The sequence below is a fragment of the Zingiber officinale genome, chromosome 6B, assembly GCF_018446385.1.
Source record: "Zingiber officinale cultivar Zhangliang chromosome 6B, Zo_v1.1, whole genome shotgun sequence".
Taxonomy (NCBI): Eukaryota; Viridiplantae; Streptophyta; class Magnoliopsida; order Zingiberales; family Zingiberaceae; genus Zingiber; species Zingiber officinale.
In genome coordinates, this window is record NC_055996.1 from 127,715,765 (window position 1) to 127,735,782 (window position 20,018).

The 20,018-nt window shown below is 38.7% G+C and overlaps 1 protein-coding gene across 1 annotated transcript; it reads left to right on the forward strand.

Annotated features, from left to right (window-relative positions):
* Positions 1-13,618: 13,618 nt before the first annotated feature.
* On the forward strand, positions 13,619-19,573 carry LOC121991513. The gene is made up of 3 exons (XM_042545506.1): positions 13,619-13,735; positions 18,620-18,761; positions 18,885-19,573. The coding sequence occupies exons 1-3, from the start codon at positions 13,619-13,621 to the stop codon at positions 19,241-19,243; spliced, it is 618 nt and encodes a 205-aa protein (XP_042401440.1). The 3' UTR covers positions 19,244-19,573.
* Positions 19,574-20,018: the final 445 nt, after the last annotated feature.

Sequence of the window (20,018 nt, forward strand, 5' to 3'; positions counted from 1 at the left end):
CCTCCCTAGCTCGGTAGGTAGCTAGGTCCGCCAAGGCCACTGTCAGCTCAGAAGAAACATCCACCAGTTCAGATTTAGAGGCAGCCAAAGCAGTTTAGCCAACCCCGAAGTCCACCCGGAGGGACTCTAGCTCCGCCTTTTGGATGCCTAGGCTTTGCTACTGCTTGGACGTTAATTGAACTTGGGTTGCCGACTCTGTTGGTCCTTTGGTGACCGGCTAGAGGGAGGATGAATATCCTGCACAATAAAACGAAAAAGACCTTCCTCGACTTATAGCTTTATCAAAATAAACACTTGCATAAAAAGTATTAAAAGACAAAAAAAAAGAGGCTCAGAAAGAGTTACTTCGTTACAACTGGAGAGGTTGTTAATCCAAGGAAGATGAAAAGCTCAGTAAAAATCTCCTCTGGGTGGAGAAGCCTCTTACAGCAATTAAATCTCACAACTAGAAAGCTAAACTCAAACAGAATCGATTACAAGTGTTGTGTTTTGCTTTCTGGGACCGAAGCTGTATTTATAGCCCTGGTCGGGGCACCTGGAAGGGTTCCAAGCTCATGGAGGGGGATAAAACTTTATTTCCATCGCAACGGATCACGTTTGGCGCGTTCCGGATAAAAATCCTAGTCCGGGCGCCCAGACCAAGAAAGTCAACATCTATTGACTTTCGATCCCGGTCTTCCGTTCCGGTTTCACTCGCCTTGGTCCGGGTCTTTCGCTCTGGTTCCGCTTGCTTGGGTGATCTCGGCCATTCGGAATAGGGCTCACTCGAACTCAACTTCTGACTTTCGAGCAATCTTTCGCTCCGGCTTCTCGTCCCTCGAAAACGTCGCGCGCCTCCTTCTCGTCTGCCTGCGTACTCTTCCGCAGCACCTTGTCCCTCAAACACACCGATCCCGTCATCTCTCTTCTGTGTCATCCTTCTCGCTAGCTACGTCTTTTGCTCGACTTCCTATGCTCCTAAGATCCTGCACAATTAGACACAGGGGTTAAAAACTAATATGACCTAACTTGACTTGGTTGATCACATCACAACTACCTTAGAGTACTAACAATCTTCCCCTTTTTGATGTGATCAAACCCAAGTTAAGTTAGGGTAAACAAACATAAAAAAATAAGAAGGTAATAAATTTACAACTTAATAATTTGTAAAAAATTAAATTATCCTTTCCTAGACTTAATCTTCTCTTCTCCCCCTTGATTACATTAAAGAGAGTACTTAAAAAATTAGTATGGTCAAAAATAAAAGTCTAAGGAAGACTATAAAAAAAATTTAAATTTTAAGCCTGAAAAAAATTTTGAGTTAAGAAAACAAGTTGAAAACAAGTTAAATAAAAAATTTTACTTAAAAAAAGTTTCTAACTCTTTTAAAAATTTTAAATTTTACAAGATAAATAATTTCTAAGTGATGAAATTATCAAAAAAAAAATGATTTCTAGATAATTTCTAATAGTATTTTTGATAAATATTGAAAGCATTATTTAATTATTATTACAACTTATCAGTTTGTCAATTAAATATTTATTTCAATAATTGGCTTCTAAGCTGTGACGAGACACTAGACCTTCTTAATTATTGGAGCAACAACCACTTTCTAAACAAAGTCTCTTAAAAAAATTAAATATTTAATTTTCTCTCTGAAAGCCCTAATTAAAAATTTTTTAATCCAAATATGATTTTGGAGCCCAATATAAGTTCCTTCCTACTATATTAATTAAAAATTTTTAGGAATGTATTTTTATGAAATTTTAAAGAATGTATTTGAGGTACCAATTTAATCCATTGTATTTTCTAATATGCTGAATATTTAAGCATGCACGATTTTTCAAATTTTTTATTTTATTTTTTATAATTTTTCATTCTCAATTTTAATTTTATCGAAGTCCTCTAATCGACAAGTAGTAGCTAAGAATGATTTTAATTCTTTATTTTTTTTTTTAACATACAACAATTCTTTGTTAATAATTTAACAAACTGAAATAATTTGTCAGGAGGAAGAGACCATACCTGATTTATTTTATCAATCCTGTAATATGAAGCTCCCCCTGAAATACTGCTTTCTTCTGATGTAGCTCCCTCTTCATTGATGCTCTCAATGCTCATTTCAGAGCTTGCTTTGTCTTCGTCTTCTTGATGACTTGTCACTAACGCAAGTCCGGTGATGACTTCAATTTATGATTCGGACGACGTTTCGTCCCACGTCGCATTTAGATTCTTGTATTTGTTTGTTTGGGTCGACTTCTTGTTCTTGCTCTTGTCCTTGTCTTTCAATTTAGGGCAGTTATCTTTCACGTGCCCTTCTTCATCGCAGTGGTAGCATCTTATCCTTCTTCTTCTTTTACTTTGCACTTGATTAAATCTTTTAGTTTTAAATAACTTTTTAAATTTACGTACCATCAACGCTGTTTCATTATCATCAAGAGAAGATTCTGAATCTTGTTCGTCCATCTTTGCCTTTAGGGCAATGTTGTGCTTTGACTCTTTCTTCAGATCTGCATATCTTGTTTCATGGACTTCAAAAGTTGAAAATAATTCTTCTAAAGTACTATATTCTAGGTCCTTATATATATAATAGACATCTACTAATGATGCCTATTCAGTATTTCTAGGGAATGCATTAAGTGCGTACTTTAGCGAATCTCGGTTGCTTACCTTTTCTCCGAGATTCATGAGTCTGGTGATCAACTCCTTGATCCTTGAGTGAAGGAGTGCAATGGTTTCATCTTCTTCTATTTTGATGTTGCTGATCTGGTTTCTAAGCAAATCCCGTCTCGCGAGTTTTGCCTCCGAGGTTCTTTCGTGTAGTTCCAAGAATTTCTCCTAAAGCTCCTTGGCAAACTTGTAGGCTCCGATCTGGTTAACTTCTTGTGGCGGTAAGATACTTAGTAGATGGAACTTTGTTTGTCGTTTGCCACGAAGTCGGCTGGCTCCTTCTTAGTCCATTGGTGTTTTTCTTTGTCTTCAGGTGCTACAAAACCAAATTCCATTATTAAGAGTAAATTAAAATCTGTCTTAAAGAATACCTCCATCATTTTCTTCCAACTCATGAATTCCCTCTAGAACTTTGGTGGGTCGTGCTCTATTCGGCCATCTTGAGTGCTTTGTTCGGCGGTTAGTCTTCCTGAAATTGTTGGGCTCTGATACCACTTGTTGGTCCCTTGGCGACCGGCTAGAGAGAGGATGAATAGCCTGCACAATAAAACAAAAAAGACCTTCCTCGACTTATAGGTTTATCAAAATAAACACTTGCATAAAAAATATTAATAGACAAAAAAAAAAGAAAGAAGAGGCTTAGAAAGAGTTACTTGATTACAACTTTGGAGGTTGTTAATACAAGGAAGATGAAAAGCTCAATAAAAATCTCCTCTGGACGGGGAAACCTCTTACAGCAATTAAATCTCACAACTAGAAAGCTAAACTCAAACGGAATCGATTACAAGTGTTGTGTTTTACTTTCTGAGACCAGGATTGTATTTATAGCCATAATCAGGCGCCTAGAAGGGATCTAGGCACCTGGAGGGGGATAAAACTTTATCCCCATCACAACATATCCCGTTTGACGCATTCCGAATAAAAATCCTGGTCCGGGCACCCAAAAGGATTCTGGGCACTTGGAGTCTGGCGAGTCGTGGCGCCCAGACCAAGAAAGTCAACATCCTGTTGACTTTTAGTCCCGATCTTCCACTCTGGTTCCGCTCGCCTTGGTCCGAATCTTCCACTCTAGCTCTGCTCTCTTGGGTAATCTTGGCCCTCTAGAATAAGTCTTACCTGAACCCAACTTCCGACTTTCAAGCAATCTTCCGCTCAAGCTTCTCGTCTCTTGGAAACGTCGCGCGCCTCCTTATCGTCTGCCCGCATACTCTTCCGCAGCACCTCGTCCCTCAGATGCACTGAGTCCGTTGACTCTCTTTCGTGTCATCCTTTTCACTAGTTTCGTCTTTTACTCGACTTACTGTGCTCCTAAGTTCCTGCACACTTAGACACAGGGGTTAAAAATCAACAAGACCTAATCTGACTTGGTTGATCACATCAAAACTATCTTGGGGTACTAACAGACTCTGCTGTGTGTATGGTATTCATTTCCTCTAGCAGAGCAGAGAAACGCTGGACTTCTGATATCTTCCCGTTTAGATCAGCCACTATCTTCGCTCAGTGGGCTATCTCCGAATAGAGCCTATCTTCTGCGATTTTCAGGACGGACTCTGATGTTTTTGCCTGTTTTGCCTCAGCTTTACTCAACGTTTGAGCTTCTTAAAGTTCCTTTTCTAATTGGCTTAGTCGCTCGAGTTGTGCTTGACGCTCTTGTGGGGACAAGGCGGGAGGATACATGGAGTCGCCCTCCACTAGGCGTTTTTTCAAAGTCTCATTTTCCAGGGCCAAAGTTACAAATTTTTGCAATATGCCTATCTTGAATGCCTATTGCTACAAGATAAATATCATCATAAGTATTCAAAGTAGGAGATAGCTGAAGGGTTAAAAACATACCATTGTCAAGTCAAAAGAATACTCGTCCGTCATCTCTGCCGATGTGAAGTGGCCCAGGCGGTTCATAGCTGCCTCCTAGGCCTCTATCATCTAGCCCCTTAATAATACGTGACCGCTAACCGGTGGGGGAGATGATGGGGAAGCAATGTGCATAGCAGACAGTAAATCGTAGACGGCGGAGAATTTGTAGAACTTTTTTGGCTCGACCCCCGTTGTAATCGATGGAGCCTTGACCAGAGAGGTGACAGGGAGAGTGGTAGGCTATTGAGCTGACTGACTGGTAGAGCCAATCGGTCGGGAAGTAACCTTCTTAATTGGACTACTTGGAGGAGGAGCGAACACTGAAGGACGAGCAGACAAAGTCCGCTCAGAAGATTGCACTAGGGTCTCTTCCTGAACGGGCATAAGGTGCGGTGAAGAGACTATTATAGGGGATGCTCGTCCCTTGGAGACTTGAGCATAGTGATGAGGCGGCGCCTCTTGCACCTGGTCGACAGTGCCTCCATCTCTTCAGATGAAAAATCCTTAGAGACTGGGAGAGGGTCGATCGATGATTCCTCTGGTCCGGTCGCCTCACTAGACTCAGCCGCTTGGCTGCTAGATGCCCCGCTGGAAGGGTCGGCCGGTTGTTGCTCACGTTCGGCTAACAACAATTGTTCTTGTCGAAGCAAGTAGTCCTCCTGCAACCGAAGACGCTCGGAAACTATAGACTTGAAGAAAGTGTCCATTGCAAGAAACAAGAGAGACTTTAGTTAGTGTCAACCTAATAGACAAGTTGATAAGACTTACCAAAAGAGCACGAAAGCTTTGCTCGAACAGAACTTAGTCTAAGGGGGGGGGGGGGTGTATTCAATGTTGGACTTTTAATTATTTTGAATGACTTTTATGGATTTTAAAAGTCTAGGTGTATTTAATCTAGACTTTTATAAACTTTATAGAAATCTAGTGGTATCCAAATTAGATTTTTATAGAGTTTTAAAAAGTCACGTGATATTCAAATTTGACTTTTTAAAACTCTATAAAAATCTTTTGGTATTTAAAGTTTCAATAGATTTTCATGGATTCTTTTAGAAATTCTTGGATATAAATTTTAACCAATAAGAGCTCTCCAAAACACTTGGTATAATTTTAAAAATAAAATAAAAGTCTTCTCCTCACCCTTGAGATTTCTATAAACTTCAAATCACTTTAATTTTTTACAAATCAGTTATTTATCTTCTCGCTCCTCAATTTTGATTATTTCTTTGATCTTAAAGGCTCTGTCTGTGTTTAATCTCTCTGTAGCCTGCATCAACCTCTCAGCATGCATTTCATTCGAAGCTGAGAGTCCTCTGAAATGTCGTTCTCTGATGTTATTGTTGGATCGTGACACACATGAGAGGAGGGGTTGAATTACGTGGTTTTTAATATTTTCTTTTAAAAATTAAAAGCAGAGTGCACAATAAAAAACAAAAATGAGAAAGAAAAAATCAAGACACGAGAAAACACAAGCGGTTTCTACTTAGTTCGGAGCCTTCGACGACTCGTACTCCAAGGCCCAAGTCCTGCGAACTTATCGATGGGCAATCCACTAAAAAACCTCTTCTGATACCCCTGGAAGAGAGAATTGAGTACAAAAAGGTTAGGTCAAGTGCAACACACTGCACTTGCCCTTTTATAGTAATTAAGTACAAATACAAAGTTACCAACACTCTTATGGATCGAAATGAGAGCTCTTCTTGTGTTAATGTTTGTCTGCCGGGCACGACCGAAACTCCTCGAATTAGTCGTCAGGCTCAACAACTTCGTAGTAGAGTCGTAGCAGCAATCGGGAGTAGTCGGAAGCTTGAATGAATGTGTAGTAGCTCGTATGTAGTTGTTGTATAAGTGCATACCCGAGACTGCATTATAAAGGGCTTGGAGGGTGCCTCCCATAGCTATGGAAGGCGCCTCCAATGAGGCAAAAGCTATCCTGATTTCCTTGGCACTTATCCGCAGTGAAGTCAAATTTTATCCGCGGAAGACGCCTTCCATGAACAATACCGAAGTGCCTTCCATAGCCATGGAGGGCGCCCTCGGCTACTATTCACCCGAAGGCAGCTTGCTTACTTGCTTGCTTTCTTGCCCTGCAACAAATGTGTTAATACAAATACCCTGTAAGACAAGTGTTAGCATAAATATAATAAATAGAATAATTAGTTCCTGTACTTCCAGAACTAGAAAATAGTCAAGGTCTCAGTCTAGGGATCCCAAATGGACCTAAACTGAACTGACGCCTATTGTCCCCCAATTGGGACGCGTCCTCACAGTCACTCTCCTCCAATGACTTACCTTCACTTACCGTTTACCAAACATCTGATCAGCCCTTCGACTTGTCTGGACTTCCTGCCAACTATCCGGTTAACCCGTTGACCTAGCTGAACTTCCCTACAACACTGAGTTAGCACAATAGATAAAATGGTAAGGTAAAATAGTGTTAATAGAATTCAAGTATAACCTAGGGTTATCTCCCCCTAGGGTTGTCTAGCTTCACTCACTATAACTTCCATTGTCTGGCTTCACTCACCAGGACTTCCTCCACCTAGCTTCACTCACTAGGGCTCGGTTTCACTCACCAGGACTTCCACCACCTAGATTCACTCATTAGGGTATGTCTTCACTCACCAGGACTTCCACTACCTAGCTTTACTCACTAGGGCCCGGCTTCACTCACCAGGATTTCCACCACCTAACTTCACTCACTAGGCTCTGGCTTCACTCACTAGGACTTCCATTACCTAGCTTCACTCACTAGGGCCTGACTTCACTCACCAGGACTTCCACCACCTAGTTTCACTTACTAGGGCTTGGCTTCACTTACCAGGACTTCCACCTCCTATCTTCACTCACTAGGGCCTGACTTCACTCAGCGGAACTTCTACTACCTAGCTTCACTCACTAGAGTCCGACTTTACTCACCAGGTCTTCCACTTTGTCTAACCTTTGGTTAGGACTTACCTTTGCTAGTCATCTAGTCCTGACTAGACTTCTCTCTCCTAAACATCAAGTCCTGTTTGGATCAACCCTTGGTCAAATTGACCAAACTTAGGTATATTGTCAAACATTGAAATCCTAGAGGTTGATTGCACCAACAGTTATAATGACAAAAGAATGGATCAGGACGACTGAACGGAACAGTAGCTGCTTACAGCCTTTTTTCCGGCTATGGCTCATGGCGGCGGGCTGCAAGCGAAGATTTTTTCTCCGATTGCTCGTGATGGGAAACAATAGTGTCATCCAGTGAAGCTTGTGGTGCGCTGGAAAGAAGGAAAATAAATAGAAAAATTGTTTGAGGCGGCCGGTGATGCTTCCTTAGGCTACTTGTGAGCAAGTTGAAGTCGGAGTCGATTTGGACGGCAACGTGTGTAGAGGGAAGAGAAACTGGAGACATTAGGTTTTAATATAAAATATATATTAATAAATCAAATTAATTCTTAATTTAATTAATAGATTATTTAATAAAGTCTAATGAAATTTGACCATAAAAATATTCTATAAAATTTATTAAATTTAAAAAATTCTTAAATAAAATTTATATATTTATATTTATTTATTTTAATATTATTATTACTAATCAAATTAATAATAATATTATTAATTTTATTACTAATCAAATTTATCAATTCAATATTTTATTAACAGTTTGATTAAATTAAAGAGTTGACTAACATTTCATGATAATTTGGATCAAAATTATAAATAAAAATATTTAAAATTATTATAATATTGTTAGATTTAAAATTATATTATTAAAGTTTTTTTTAAATGAGACGTTATCTTCCCTGTGTTTTTAGCTAAAACAAAATAAAAGTATAAAAAGTTGGAAAAATTTTTGGGATAAGTATGCTATTTATTATTTATTAAAAAATAAATTTAATTAGGTCTTTTAGGTTTTGTTTGAAAATAAATATCGTGTGGGACCATGACCACCTGCGCTTTTCCAAGATTGAATGCACCCCTTTAAATCCACAAGTTTCCATGAAATTTACAAATGTCTGTAAAAGTCTTGCAAAAAAATCCATAGAACTCTATGAAATTCTTTTCATAACTATATGAGATTCTATACAAGTCAATAAAAATCTATCAACTCCACAAAAGTTTATCATTAAAAAAAAGTCAATGAAAGTCATTCAATCTCTTGATTAAATAAATAGAATAAGTCGAAGCTTTGAATTACGTGCTGCTTTGTGTCTTTGTGTACGAGAGGAAGGTCAGGTCAACCTTAAAGTTCCCAAGGTCAAGGAGTGGGGAAAGGTTAGACCACCAGCGATCGGCCAGGAAGCGGGCTTGGGCAGTTCAACAAAAAAGAAGTAAGTTTTTCAACCTTTATCGGAAGAAAGACAGATCTTTAATGAACACTGTCTTAGGCTAGGATTGAAATAGAAAAACCCCCGACTCTGACTTCTTAGGGTATAAAAACAAGTGAAAGTTATGAGAAGTCGGTGAAATGTCATACAGGCAAAATAAAATGAACATCCCACACATGCTACGGAATGCATTCGGTGCAAACTTGAGAGAGGGACATTGAAGCAAAGACTTATTTTGGAGAGAAAGCAAGGGATCGAAAAATGCAAACCTGCTTTCATTTTATCTTTAAAGAAGGTAACACAATGATAACGAGCATTTTTTTACATTATTTTGGCTCTTGTATTTGTCATTTTTATCCCCTCGTATGTTTAATTCGGTATTTATTTCATGTTTTACGAATAGGAATCTAATTTTGGCTTAATCATAAATTTTCCTAAATTTTGATATTATTTCATGATTTTGTAGGGAATTAAAGAAGAGTTACGGATATGAGTTGAGTCAAACTGATTAGTTCAAAGTTATAGATTCAAAGCCGGTTCAATTTGAGAATATTTGGTTCAAGTCAAATGGAGAGTTGGGTTCATCTAACTCAATCAAGAAAGAGATTGTCTTCTAATGGTTTCAATCTTAAACCCAATTCAATTTAATAGCCCACTTCTTAAGCTCAATCTCGAAGCTCAATTTTATAGTCCAATTCAATCTCTCTTATCGAATCCGGATCCAAACTTCTCATTCCACCCAAAATCCAAAACTCATTAAGAAACCCTTTCATTCCCCTCTTCTCTTCTCATGCACGGACACGCCCCGACACGCACGCAGCTTCTCCCCGATGCGGGAGCGGATCTTCTGGACCCAAAATCCCTGGTCCCCTCCTGGACCACATATCCCATATAAAAGTCCCTCACGTGCAAAGTGCGTGCACACGCCAACTCACCAAAAAACAAACCCTAGTCTCGCGATTTCCTTCCTTCTCCGGCGTCGCCTCCGTAGCCAAATCCCTCGTCGCCTGCGACCTCCCTCCGAAGCCATCACCCTCCAGCGCCACCTCCACACAAAGGCCCTACCCTCTCGACGACCAACGCCCCCTCCCTCCCGACGACCTCCAGCGTCGCCTCCCCCCCAGCGTCGGGGACCTCCAGCCCCGCCCTCGTCGCCTGCGACCTCCCGTCCTCCACCTCCTACCGACCTCCAGCGCCGCCTCCGGTTTTGTTTCCAGCAAGCCTATTTTGGTATTCTCCAGCGACCTCCATCCTTGCCACCGTGTGGGGAAGCAAGATAATTTAGATATTCTCCAGCAAGCCTGAATTTTGGCTTTTTGGCAGTTACTACCCATTTATCGGGCAAAAGAAAGATTCTGGTCTCTCCACCAAATAGATTAGGCTGTTTTGGTTCTATGGGTTTCCTGGAGGAGTATTGTGCTTGAGTTTACTTGAGTTTGAAACTTTGATTGCAGGAGACATTCACATGCTGCCTGTGATTCTTCGTGTAGGAAGAATACTTAACTATTGCATATCGTTTAAATCTATTTTATGTCTTACCTTCTTGAGTATAAATCTCATACCTATGGTTTTTCCGTATAAGAAGAATACCTTAATTGTCTATATAATTAGTTAAATCTATTTTCTGTTCTAGCTTCTCGAGCATTACGCTTGAGTTAACTTGAGTTTGGTTGCAGGAGACATTTGCATATTACACTGCGAAAACAACTTTCGAACGACCTTTGTTAAATGGGGTAGCATATGCTGAGAGAGTTGTTCGTTCCCAAAGGGAAACTTTTGAGAGTAGGCAGGGGTGGACCATCATGACCATGAAAAGGGAGCCATCAACCATGCAGGGTGAATATGCTCCTGTAATTTACTCCCAGGAGATTGTATCTCACATCAGCGCAATTGTAATTTACTCCCAGAACCTTTTCGATTGTTGCTGAAAAACTTTTCATTTTTTTTTGCTGATGATCCTTCAGAAAGGTAATCATTTGAAATATGAATGGACATGTTCAGTCTTTTTTCCTTCAAACTAATGTGTCTTGATATATGAATGGTCATGTTCTATTGTAACTTCCTTCAATTTCACACGCAATGTTGTATTTGCTATTTTTGATAAGTTGGACACGGAGAAGTTTAGTTCATAGGATGTTTTTGCAACGTTTGGTACATACTCTTTCATATTTAGCTCGTAAATTGCTCAACAGTCATCTCATACAAATATAAACATTATTTGAGATTGAAATTGCTCAGTCAGTGGTCTTGTATACTTGTTGAACTAAAGAGTTTAAAAATAAGAAATTCTTGATGATTTTTTATACGAATGGTTAATTATCTTGCATCAGGATTTTTCATCAGTAAAGAGAGTTCTATCAAATGGTTTGAGTGATTATGAGTTATTGAGTTTAACACTTCAACTTGAAGGTCATTGTTATCTTTTTTTCTGTTGAAAATTATATATCTTAATCTAATTTATGTCTTTTTCGTATATTGGTATTGTTCAGGTACAAGAAAAAAAACATAGCACCTGGCTCTTCATCAGCATCATCTTTCATTCGACGATGTATGAACGATGAGCATTGTGAAACTCCTCACATAATATGTAATTGTGGGTTACGAGCTATTCTCTAAACATCATGGACAAAATATAATCCAGGAAGATGATTTTTTCATGTCCAAAATATAGAGTAAGTTTTTGTTATATCAACACGGTATTGTGTGTTTTTTAATTATTGAGTTTTGATTAAGTTGATTTGAAATTCAACAAAGGGGATGCGACTTCTTCTTATGGTATGACCCTGAACCGTCAGAGAGAAGTAAGACGATTATTAATGAGTTGAAGAAGAATAACAACAAATTAAAGTTGGAGATTAGTGAATTGAAGAAATGTACTAGTTACGAGGGTGGCGTTGAATACAAGGATGTTCTGGATGATGGGAACAACAACCATGTAATAATGCAGTTAAGTGATGAAATATGTTCATTGAATAGGAAATTTAGAATTGCTATCGTTGTAGTTGTATGTACTTGGATTGTGATGATGAGTATGTGGTTGATCTAACTTAATTTTTGATGTAACTTATGTAGATGTGCAACTTCAGAGTTAAAATATTGACAATCTTTGAGTCCACCTCTAGAATATTGTGTTCCATTCTAGATTCAAACTCTAATTATTTTATCATTCCTAGTAGTATTTCACCATTATTGTATCAGACTAGTGCGCCTTTGCCATAGTTTGGCTCTCCTCCATGATTACTCCATGCGTTGAGAATCTAGTTTATCGATAGCTGCATAGCTGACAAGCTTTGTCAACTTATACACACTCACTCGTTGAGAATTGTAATTAGTATACCGACAGACAACTTGAGAGTTAAAATATTACTGCATAGATGACGAGCTCTGACATTAAAACTTGCACCTCTGTCCCACTTTTAAAATCAGACTGCGAATCTTGTAGAGGAGATATAGCCTGAGAGGAAATCTAGGATCCAAAATCAGCTCTGTGTGCAATCATTGGCAACTTGCTTTGGCTTGTCTGATTATGAGGCATATTCATGCATTTCGTAGGCAGCCATGGATCATGGATGCATATGCACATGGTGGGCATTCATTGAACCTTAGATTGCTGAAAGAGATTGATCTTGAACAACAGACTGTAAGAATTCACAATTACTTCCACTTCTTTTTTATGAAGTTTCATTTTTCATAAGCCGCCAGAGGAAAAAAAACAAAGAAAAGAAAAGGCGGCCACAGATTTATCTACAGAGGAGGAAAAATGGAAGAGCAGAAGCAAAAGGAGAATATATCTTTTCTTCAGTCCAAAACCACAGCAGCTCAAAACATATCTTAGATGACAAAACCACAGGACATGTTCTTCATACAAGATGTAAACACATCACAATATAGCAAAACCAACCGAATGCCAGTCAAACACATCACAATCTCATCCACTTATCACTATAAAATAATATCATGACAAGATCAAATGCACATCCCACATCAATACATTCACAATAAAATCCTGACAACCAAACCAAATCTTTACAAACAAATCAACATGAACTTTAGTTTAACATTAAAGAAGTAAACTCAAACTTGGTCTACCACAATTTTGATTCTTCATCCATAAGTTTCCAAAAAATCCAACCCATCAAAAATCTCTAGCTTACAAAACCTACAAAACCAAGATGCCCCACATTTGTAGAGACACATAGATCTCAGCCAGTTCTCTTCAGGCATCATGATATGCCATAAATCTGATATAATGTCAAACAATTCATAATGTGTTAGTAACAAAAGATTGCAATACAACGTAACAAAGAAAATTCAAATACTAATGGATAAGTTCCCACATGTCTAAGTACTTGTTGAGAAATTCAACAGCAACTTTCATATCTCCTCGTGCTTTTGCAATAGCAACCATTCTCTTATAAATTATTTGCACAGTGTAGGTATAAGACTTACAATTCGTTGTTCAAGAAATTCATAAAAAAATCCATAACATCTAAAGAGAATTTAACATTCAGACCTACAACGTATTGTGCATTTTGTATGTAATACACACTTTAATCACAAAATTGAAAGAAAAAAGCCACCATACCAGACATTTTGTATGAATGTCTCTTGCAATCAAAGTTTCAAACTCAAGTAAACTCAAGCACAATACTCCTCCAGGAAACCCATAGAACCAAAACAGCCTAATTTATTTGGTGGAGAGACCAGAATCTTGCTTTTGCCCGATAAATGGGTAGTAACTGCCAAAAAGCCAAAATTCAGGCTTGCTGGAGAATACCTAAATTAGCTTGCTTCCCCACACGGTGGCAAGGATGGAGGTCGCTGGAGAATACCTAAATAGGTTTGCTGGAAACAAAACAGGAGGTGGTGTTGGAGGTCGCCAGGAGGTGGAGGACGGGAGGCCGCAGGCGACGAGGGCGGCGTTGGAGGTCCCCGACGTTGGGGGGGGGGGGGGGGGGGCGGCGCTGGAGGTCGTCGAGAGGGAGGCAGCGTTGGTCGTCGAGAGGGTAGGGCCTTTGTGTGGAGGTGGCGCTGGAGGGCAGTGGCTTCGGAGGGAGGCCGCAGGCGACGAGGGATTTGGCTGCGGAGGCGATGCCGGAGAAGAAAGGAAATCGCGAGGCTAGGGTTTGTTTTTTTGTGAGTTGGCGCGTGCATGCGCTTTGCACGTGAGGGACTTTTAAATGGGATATGTGGTCCAGGAGGGGACCAGGGATTTTGGGTCCAGAAGATCCCCCCCCCCCCCCCCCCCCCCGATGCACACACGCGACGCCACCACTTCTTCTTCCTCCTTCACGAATGGCCGGCGACCACCTCTGCTCATCACTCGCCGTCGGTCGGCCATCCCTAACCCCCTTCCCTTTCCCACTTCCACCTCCACTCGTTCATCGCCGCCCTTCGCGATTTTCTACCACCGACCACCGCAAGCTTCCTCTTCGTGATTAGAGGAGGAGGATTGGTTTCATCCTCTCCATCTTCCCACCGTCAGTTTCTACCCGCGATTCTAGCCAACACCGGAGTTCATCCACTTCAGATCTGGCCACCATCTACCATCTTCGAGCATCCTTCATCCGGATTAGATCTAGACAGAACAAGATCCAACTTCTGATCAGATCTGATCTTCTTCGTGCTTCAACAGAAGATACCTTCAGCCGATCAATTCTTCAAGCATCCAACAACAACTTCTTTGTCATCAAGATTGGTCTATTTCTTTGATTGTTGATTGCTTCTTTGGTTTTTATATTTTGAATGAGTTCTTGATTGTTGATTGTAATTAAATTTAAGTTCCCATGTTCTAGATTCTCTAGATTAGATTTAAGTTGAATGTTGCTCACAAGTTGTTCGATGTAATGCCCCAAACATTTTGATAACTTTATTAATACATTTTAGTTCTTTAATTTCTTTCAATGGTTTGTATGGTCAAATGTTAGTGATAGTTGTCCTTTGATTGCATGCAATTATGTTATATTAGATTTCTTTAATGTTCTAGATTTCATTCAATGTTTACTTTGTGTTACTTTAATTTTATTGCAATCATAGTTTAAATTAGACTAGATTTTCATACTTGTATTGCTCTTTCATTCATTAGGTTTAATTTCATACTTATTTTGTTATTTCATATCGTAGTCTTAGAATTCAAAACACAAACTCCTAGTTTCATAAAAAAACCTAAACGCCATAATCAATTCTGAAGTTATCATCCTATCGTTACATTCATTGGGAGATGACCAGAGTCAGCTCTATACTACTTTAGTGTAGAGGGATTCAGTAACTTTAATTATAATTTAATAAGCTCCCCTAGTATGACACTCAAGCTCATATAATACAACCTGAAGGAGGGCAATGCGGGTGATCCTTGGAAGTTGGAAGGCGAATATAGTAGTTGGTGGGGATTTCGTATTGCAAACGGATTGTTTGTCGATCGATATTTTTGAAATCGGAACGGGTGGAGCAAAAACTTTCTAAGATTGTAAGGGAAACAAAGAAGGAATAGAGGAAGAACTTACTGATTCAGATCAATAGGAAGACGAGTTGGTCGAAGGGGATCATCGAAGAGAGGGTTGAAGAAGACAAAGCACAAAGTGACTTATCTTTGCACCACTTAGGGTTTTTTAACATACGCCACGAGATAAGGTCATGCTGCAGTCGTCTGATTAAAATAGCATGTTCATTGATAATCGTTGATTTGCCAAGGGAGGAGTGTCGTTGGTCCGTATGAAAAGACATACATCAATTGTTGTTTCAAAGAATATGTTAGTGGACTTGTGACACTTGCCCATAAATGAGCATTTATAATGGATAAGATGACGAAATCATTATGTTGGAAAACACCTTCCTGCGTATTAATGGTATACTACTGGGTGTATCGATCTTCTAACATGCATTTTTTTTTTCAAAAAAATATAGCTAAGTATAACACTAAAGCTCAAATGGGAGCCTGATTGGATGATCAGATTGAAGAAGTATCCACCCAGTTGGACCAATAAAGGAGATGATCGGGCAAATACAAGACTTGAGTCTAGTCAGTCGGCTACCAAGTCTCCTTTGACAAAATTTGAAGAGAAGGCTAGTGATACGGGCTATTACGAACGGATCCAAGTATGACGTGATAGTTAAAGTTAGGGTGACGAGACCGTCAAAGTTAAGATGAGGTGGTGATCTAAGTCAAGGGAAAGTGATAATCAAAGGGTCACTCTCAATATGGTCTGGTTCCTTCCTCAAAGCTAAGGGTCCTAATACAAGGACGACCTGCCCTAGAGCCAGTCGAGCCTGAGGTGTCTAGTGTGTCGCTCTTATGCCAAGACACGTAGCATATAAATGAGTGTTCCTGGGCCACTCAGATTTAATAAAGGATCGGCCTGCCCTAAGACCTTTCGTGAATACATTCATCCGGGTCTCAGTGATCCAACTTTTCACTCTTAGAGTACAATTTAATATACATCCAAGTCAAACATATGGGTTTTCGCTATTCATTCCCTCATCCTTTAATACATGGGCAACCAAGTATACAGTTGACTAGAGTTACAAAGTTCAATATCCTTTTCTTCGTCGAGCAAATATAAGGCAAATTTTAGAAGAAACCCGATCAGATTTCTAGAGATCATATATCACTTCAGGAACAAGCCTCCCGGTATAAGGATGATCGGACGAAAGTACTAGTCGGGCCTCTCAGGGCTCAGTTCACCATTTTTCATAAAAAGGTATCCTTCCATATGGCTAGTCAATCGTAAGAACCATCTAGATGTAGGGGACTTGGCCTCCCATTACTTTATAATCAGGCCTCTAGCATCACACGACATATATCAGGGTAGCCCTAAAGGCTGAATGCCCTAGCATACTGAGTACTTTGCTTTTATATGTATACTCGATCGGCTGAATATCTGGCCGGGATATCTTTTGGGGACTACATTGTCAGAGAATCTCAGCATCTTGTTAGAGAATAATAACCGCTGTTCAGAGAATATTTTTCTATTATTACATGGGAATTTAATAGAACTCTCCTCGAAGGTAAATCTGCATTTTCCATTAGCCAACACATTATGACCATAGATTCCTTCATCCACCTTATTAATGGTGTTAGTTACAAAAATGATGCACACGGATAACGGAAGATTCTACGGATAGTGACTATACGCCTCCCAGGATACACATTCCCGTACTCGACAACTTCTGAAATCCGATATTTTTACCATCTCATGATTGTGGAAGTTATTAGAGGTGGTACATAAAGGAATTGTCCTTTCCAATGGCAATGTACGCTTTGGAACATATTCTTACTACGCACACGCTTTGATATACATCTATTGTTCAATTTCCTGCTCGGGTATTATACTAACTTGAGCGTCGGAGGGTCTTTGCCAAGAACCTCTTCCCTGATTTTTAGCACTGATGTTTGTCTGCTTTCTCGAGTGTGCACAGGAAGGGTTTTCGTTCTCATTTGCAGCCCCTGCTTCAATATAAAGTCTTCATCAGTTAACCTTACAACCACCAGCCCAGTTCGCCATCTCTCCAACTTTCAGATAGGATCAATTACTATAACGTATCTCGCCAACTTCTTCCTCAAATCATTTTTGAAACCGTCAAGGTCATCTTAAGCATTGAACCTATCATCCTCTATTGCAAAACCTAATCATTCTTGAAACGAAGTTTGAGTGTATCCAAAAGGAAGAAAGTAATCTTTTTTCTTTTTCTCCCAATCTATGATCTTGATTTTGCCCTATTTGTCTCGTGAGGGCCGCAAGTGCTCCCACCACGGTAATTCTTGATTAACAATTAGCTTCACTTTCATCCAATCTGGAACTTGTTTATAGTTGAAGATTCGCTCCACTTTGTTGATCCAATAAACAAAATTCTCTATATTTGACATACCAAAATATTTGGGTAGATCAACTCAACATCCGAGTTCTCCATGTCGATCCTCTTGACCACGTTCCTCAAGATCTTCAAAATTTTGTGTCACTGCTACTACACGCTGGGTTAAATCTATGACTTGTCTCTATAAATCTTCAATCTTCATATGCTGAGTTAAATCTGCAACTTGCCTTTGTAAATCCTCGATCACATCTTGGGCTCTACGACCATGATGCGAGGCTTCCTCAATCGGAATTTGCCTAGAACAACCATGATCATGATCACAATGACTTTCCATTGGATCTGACGCTCAACTTCCTCATTCGAAACTTGCCAACTCTAATACCAATTAATGCCAGATAGGATATCGATTATCCTATGAGTTGATAAACTAAAGAGAAAAACATAGTTCTCTAGATTTTATCAAAAAATAAGAAAATTTTAATCAGAATAGAGGATGATTCTTCGAACAGTTAAAAAAAATGTTTATATAAATTCTACACTCTGAGACCCAAATACAAGAAATAAATTTTAATATATCGAATATAATTCTTAACTTGGGAAGAAAAAACATAAATTCTAAAAGAAATAAAAAATTATTAACAGGTAATCCTAAAATTCTTAAATTTACTAAAAATAAAAAAAATACATAAATAATAAAAATTATCAGAAATACCTATAATACTAAAAATACCTTAAATATTAAAAAAAATTATCAAAAGAAATAATAATAAAAATCTTCCAAATCTCCTGTATTAATTTTTTAAAATTTAATATTTTTTAATTTATTTTTATTTATAATGTATCAATTTAAAATTTATTAATTATTTTTTCTGCATTATTTCCCACCAAAATATGTCGCCCACTCAATTTTTATTGACCGAATTCGTGATTGACTTAGTCGGAAAAACAAGTCTACCCTCCCAGTCTTCCTAGCCCCATCGTCCAATTAAATTAAACAGCAGGGGTCTTCCTTGACGGGTTGGATCACTATAAGAACATGGGGGAGCACTGAGCCGCCAAAACTTCTCACTTCTGTCACTCACGCAGTTCTACGATCGGAGTCGGAGGCCTTCTATACTCGATCCGTCTGCTGCATCTGGTCAGGTTTTCTGCTTTTCCATTTTAGGTGTTCTTTTTTGCTTTTGATTTTGATGCGGCGTCTCTGCTAGTGTTTGCTTGGCGGTTGTTGAATTTTTTATTGCTAAAGGTTTTGCCTTTCCGGTACAGGCTTAGCCTCGTTCTTCCTCTTGTTTCACAGAATCTGCAAAGTTGGTCTTCGATTTGATTCTCCCAAAGCCCCTTTATTTTGTACTTTCTCAGTGCTGGAAAAATCGAATCTTGTTCGAGGTTCGAGCGTGCTCTTTCCCATGAAGAATCCTGTGGTTCCTCCTAATTACGCCTTCGTCTGCGCTTCTTTGGCTCCGGCCATCTTTGCCATACAGAAAAGCACTCACTTTCATATAAATGATAGAAGACCGCACAATCTTATGATTGCGCTTGATAAATTTCTGAACGCCACAAGGGAATGCTTTAATAAGTTCAAGTTCAATAAAGAACTAATGAATGAGAGTTTCATGCTGCTCTAGACGAAATATGTCAAAAGATAGACTGTCATCCTCCTTTTATTTATGACTATGGGATGTTGTCATCATGGGTGACTTAAACCTAAAAAGTTAAAATAAAGTTCATTTAGTAAACGACTAAATAGATTACTTAGTCATTTTAAATTTATGGTATTATTATAATTCAAATAAGGACAGAAATTGAACCTAAATTGAATTTAGGTAGCAAATACATCCCCTACTGCATATACATGAGACTTAATATATCTAATTAAATTCATCTAAAATTTGAATTAGGTTAGTTAAATCGTATGACTTGATTTTTGTCAAACCTTCTTCGATTATAATTTTGACCTTCACATATTCAATTAGCATATTAAAATACTTCATTTTTTTTTTATCTTAGCCCTTATCATAGGGTCTAGGTTAATATATGATGAATAATTATTAATATCTAGAATAGGTTGTTCATTTTCTTCTATAGTCTTAACTTGATTCATATTGTTAATTTATTAAACAATTTGTTCTTTTTCTTTGATTCCATTGTCAACTATTGAATTCTCCATCTCATTATACTAAAAATTTATTATGCTCACTTGGGTATTTCTCACAACTCATCTCTAGATTATACGAATGAAGATAAATTATACGATCAACTTAAAATAGACCGCTTGAACATGAAAAGAGTTTTTTTCCAATATATTCCATGGAAATTAACCCTAATCACTTGTCCATGTCTATTTATCACAACTATTCCATCCTGATATAGCCCAAATATATAGCAATAGAAATGTGACCT

Bases quoted from the DNA above. Each gene is read 5' to 3' on its own strand.
- LOC121991513 (XM_042545506.1), top strand. From the start codon at position 13,619: ATGGAGGTCGCTGGAGAATACCTAAATAGGTTTGCTGGAAACAAAACA. The intron at 13,736-18,619 runs GTCCCCGACGTT...ATTAAACAGCAG, and splicing joins CGACGAGGGCGGCGTTGGAG to GGGTCTTCCTTGACGGGTTG. The intron at 18,762-18,884 runs GTTTTCTGCTTT...TTTCCGGTACAG, and splicing joins CGTCTGCTGCATCTGGTCAG to GCTTAGCCTCGTTCTTCCTC.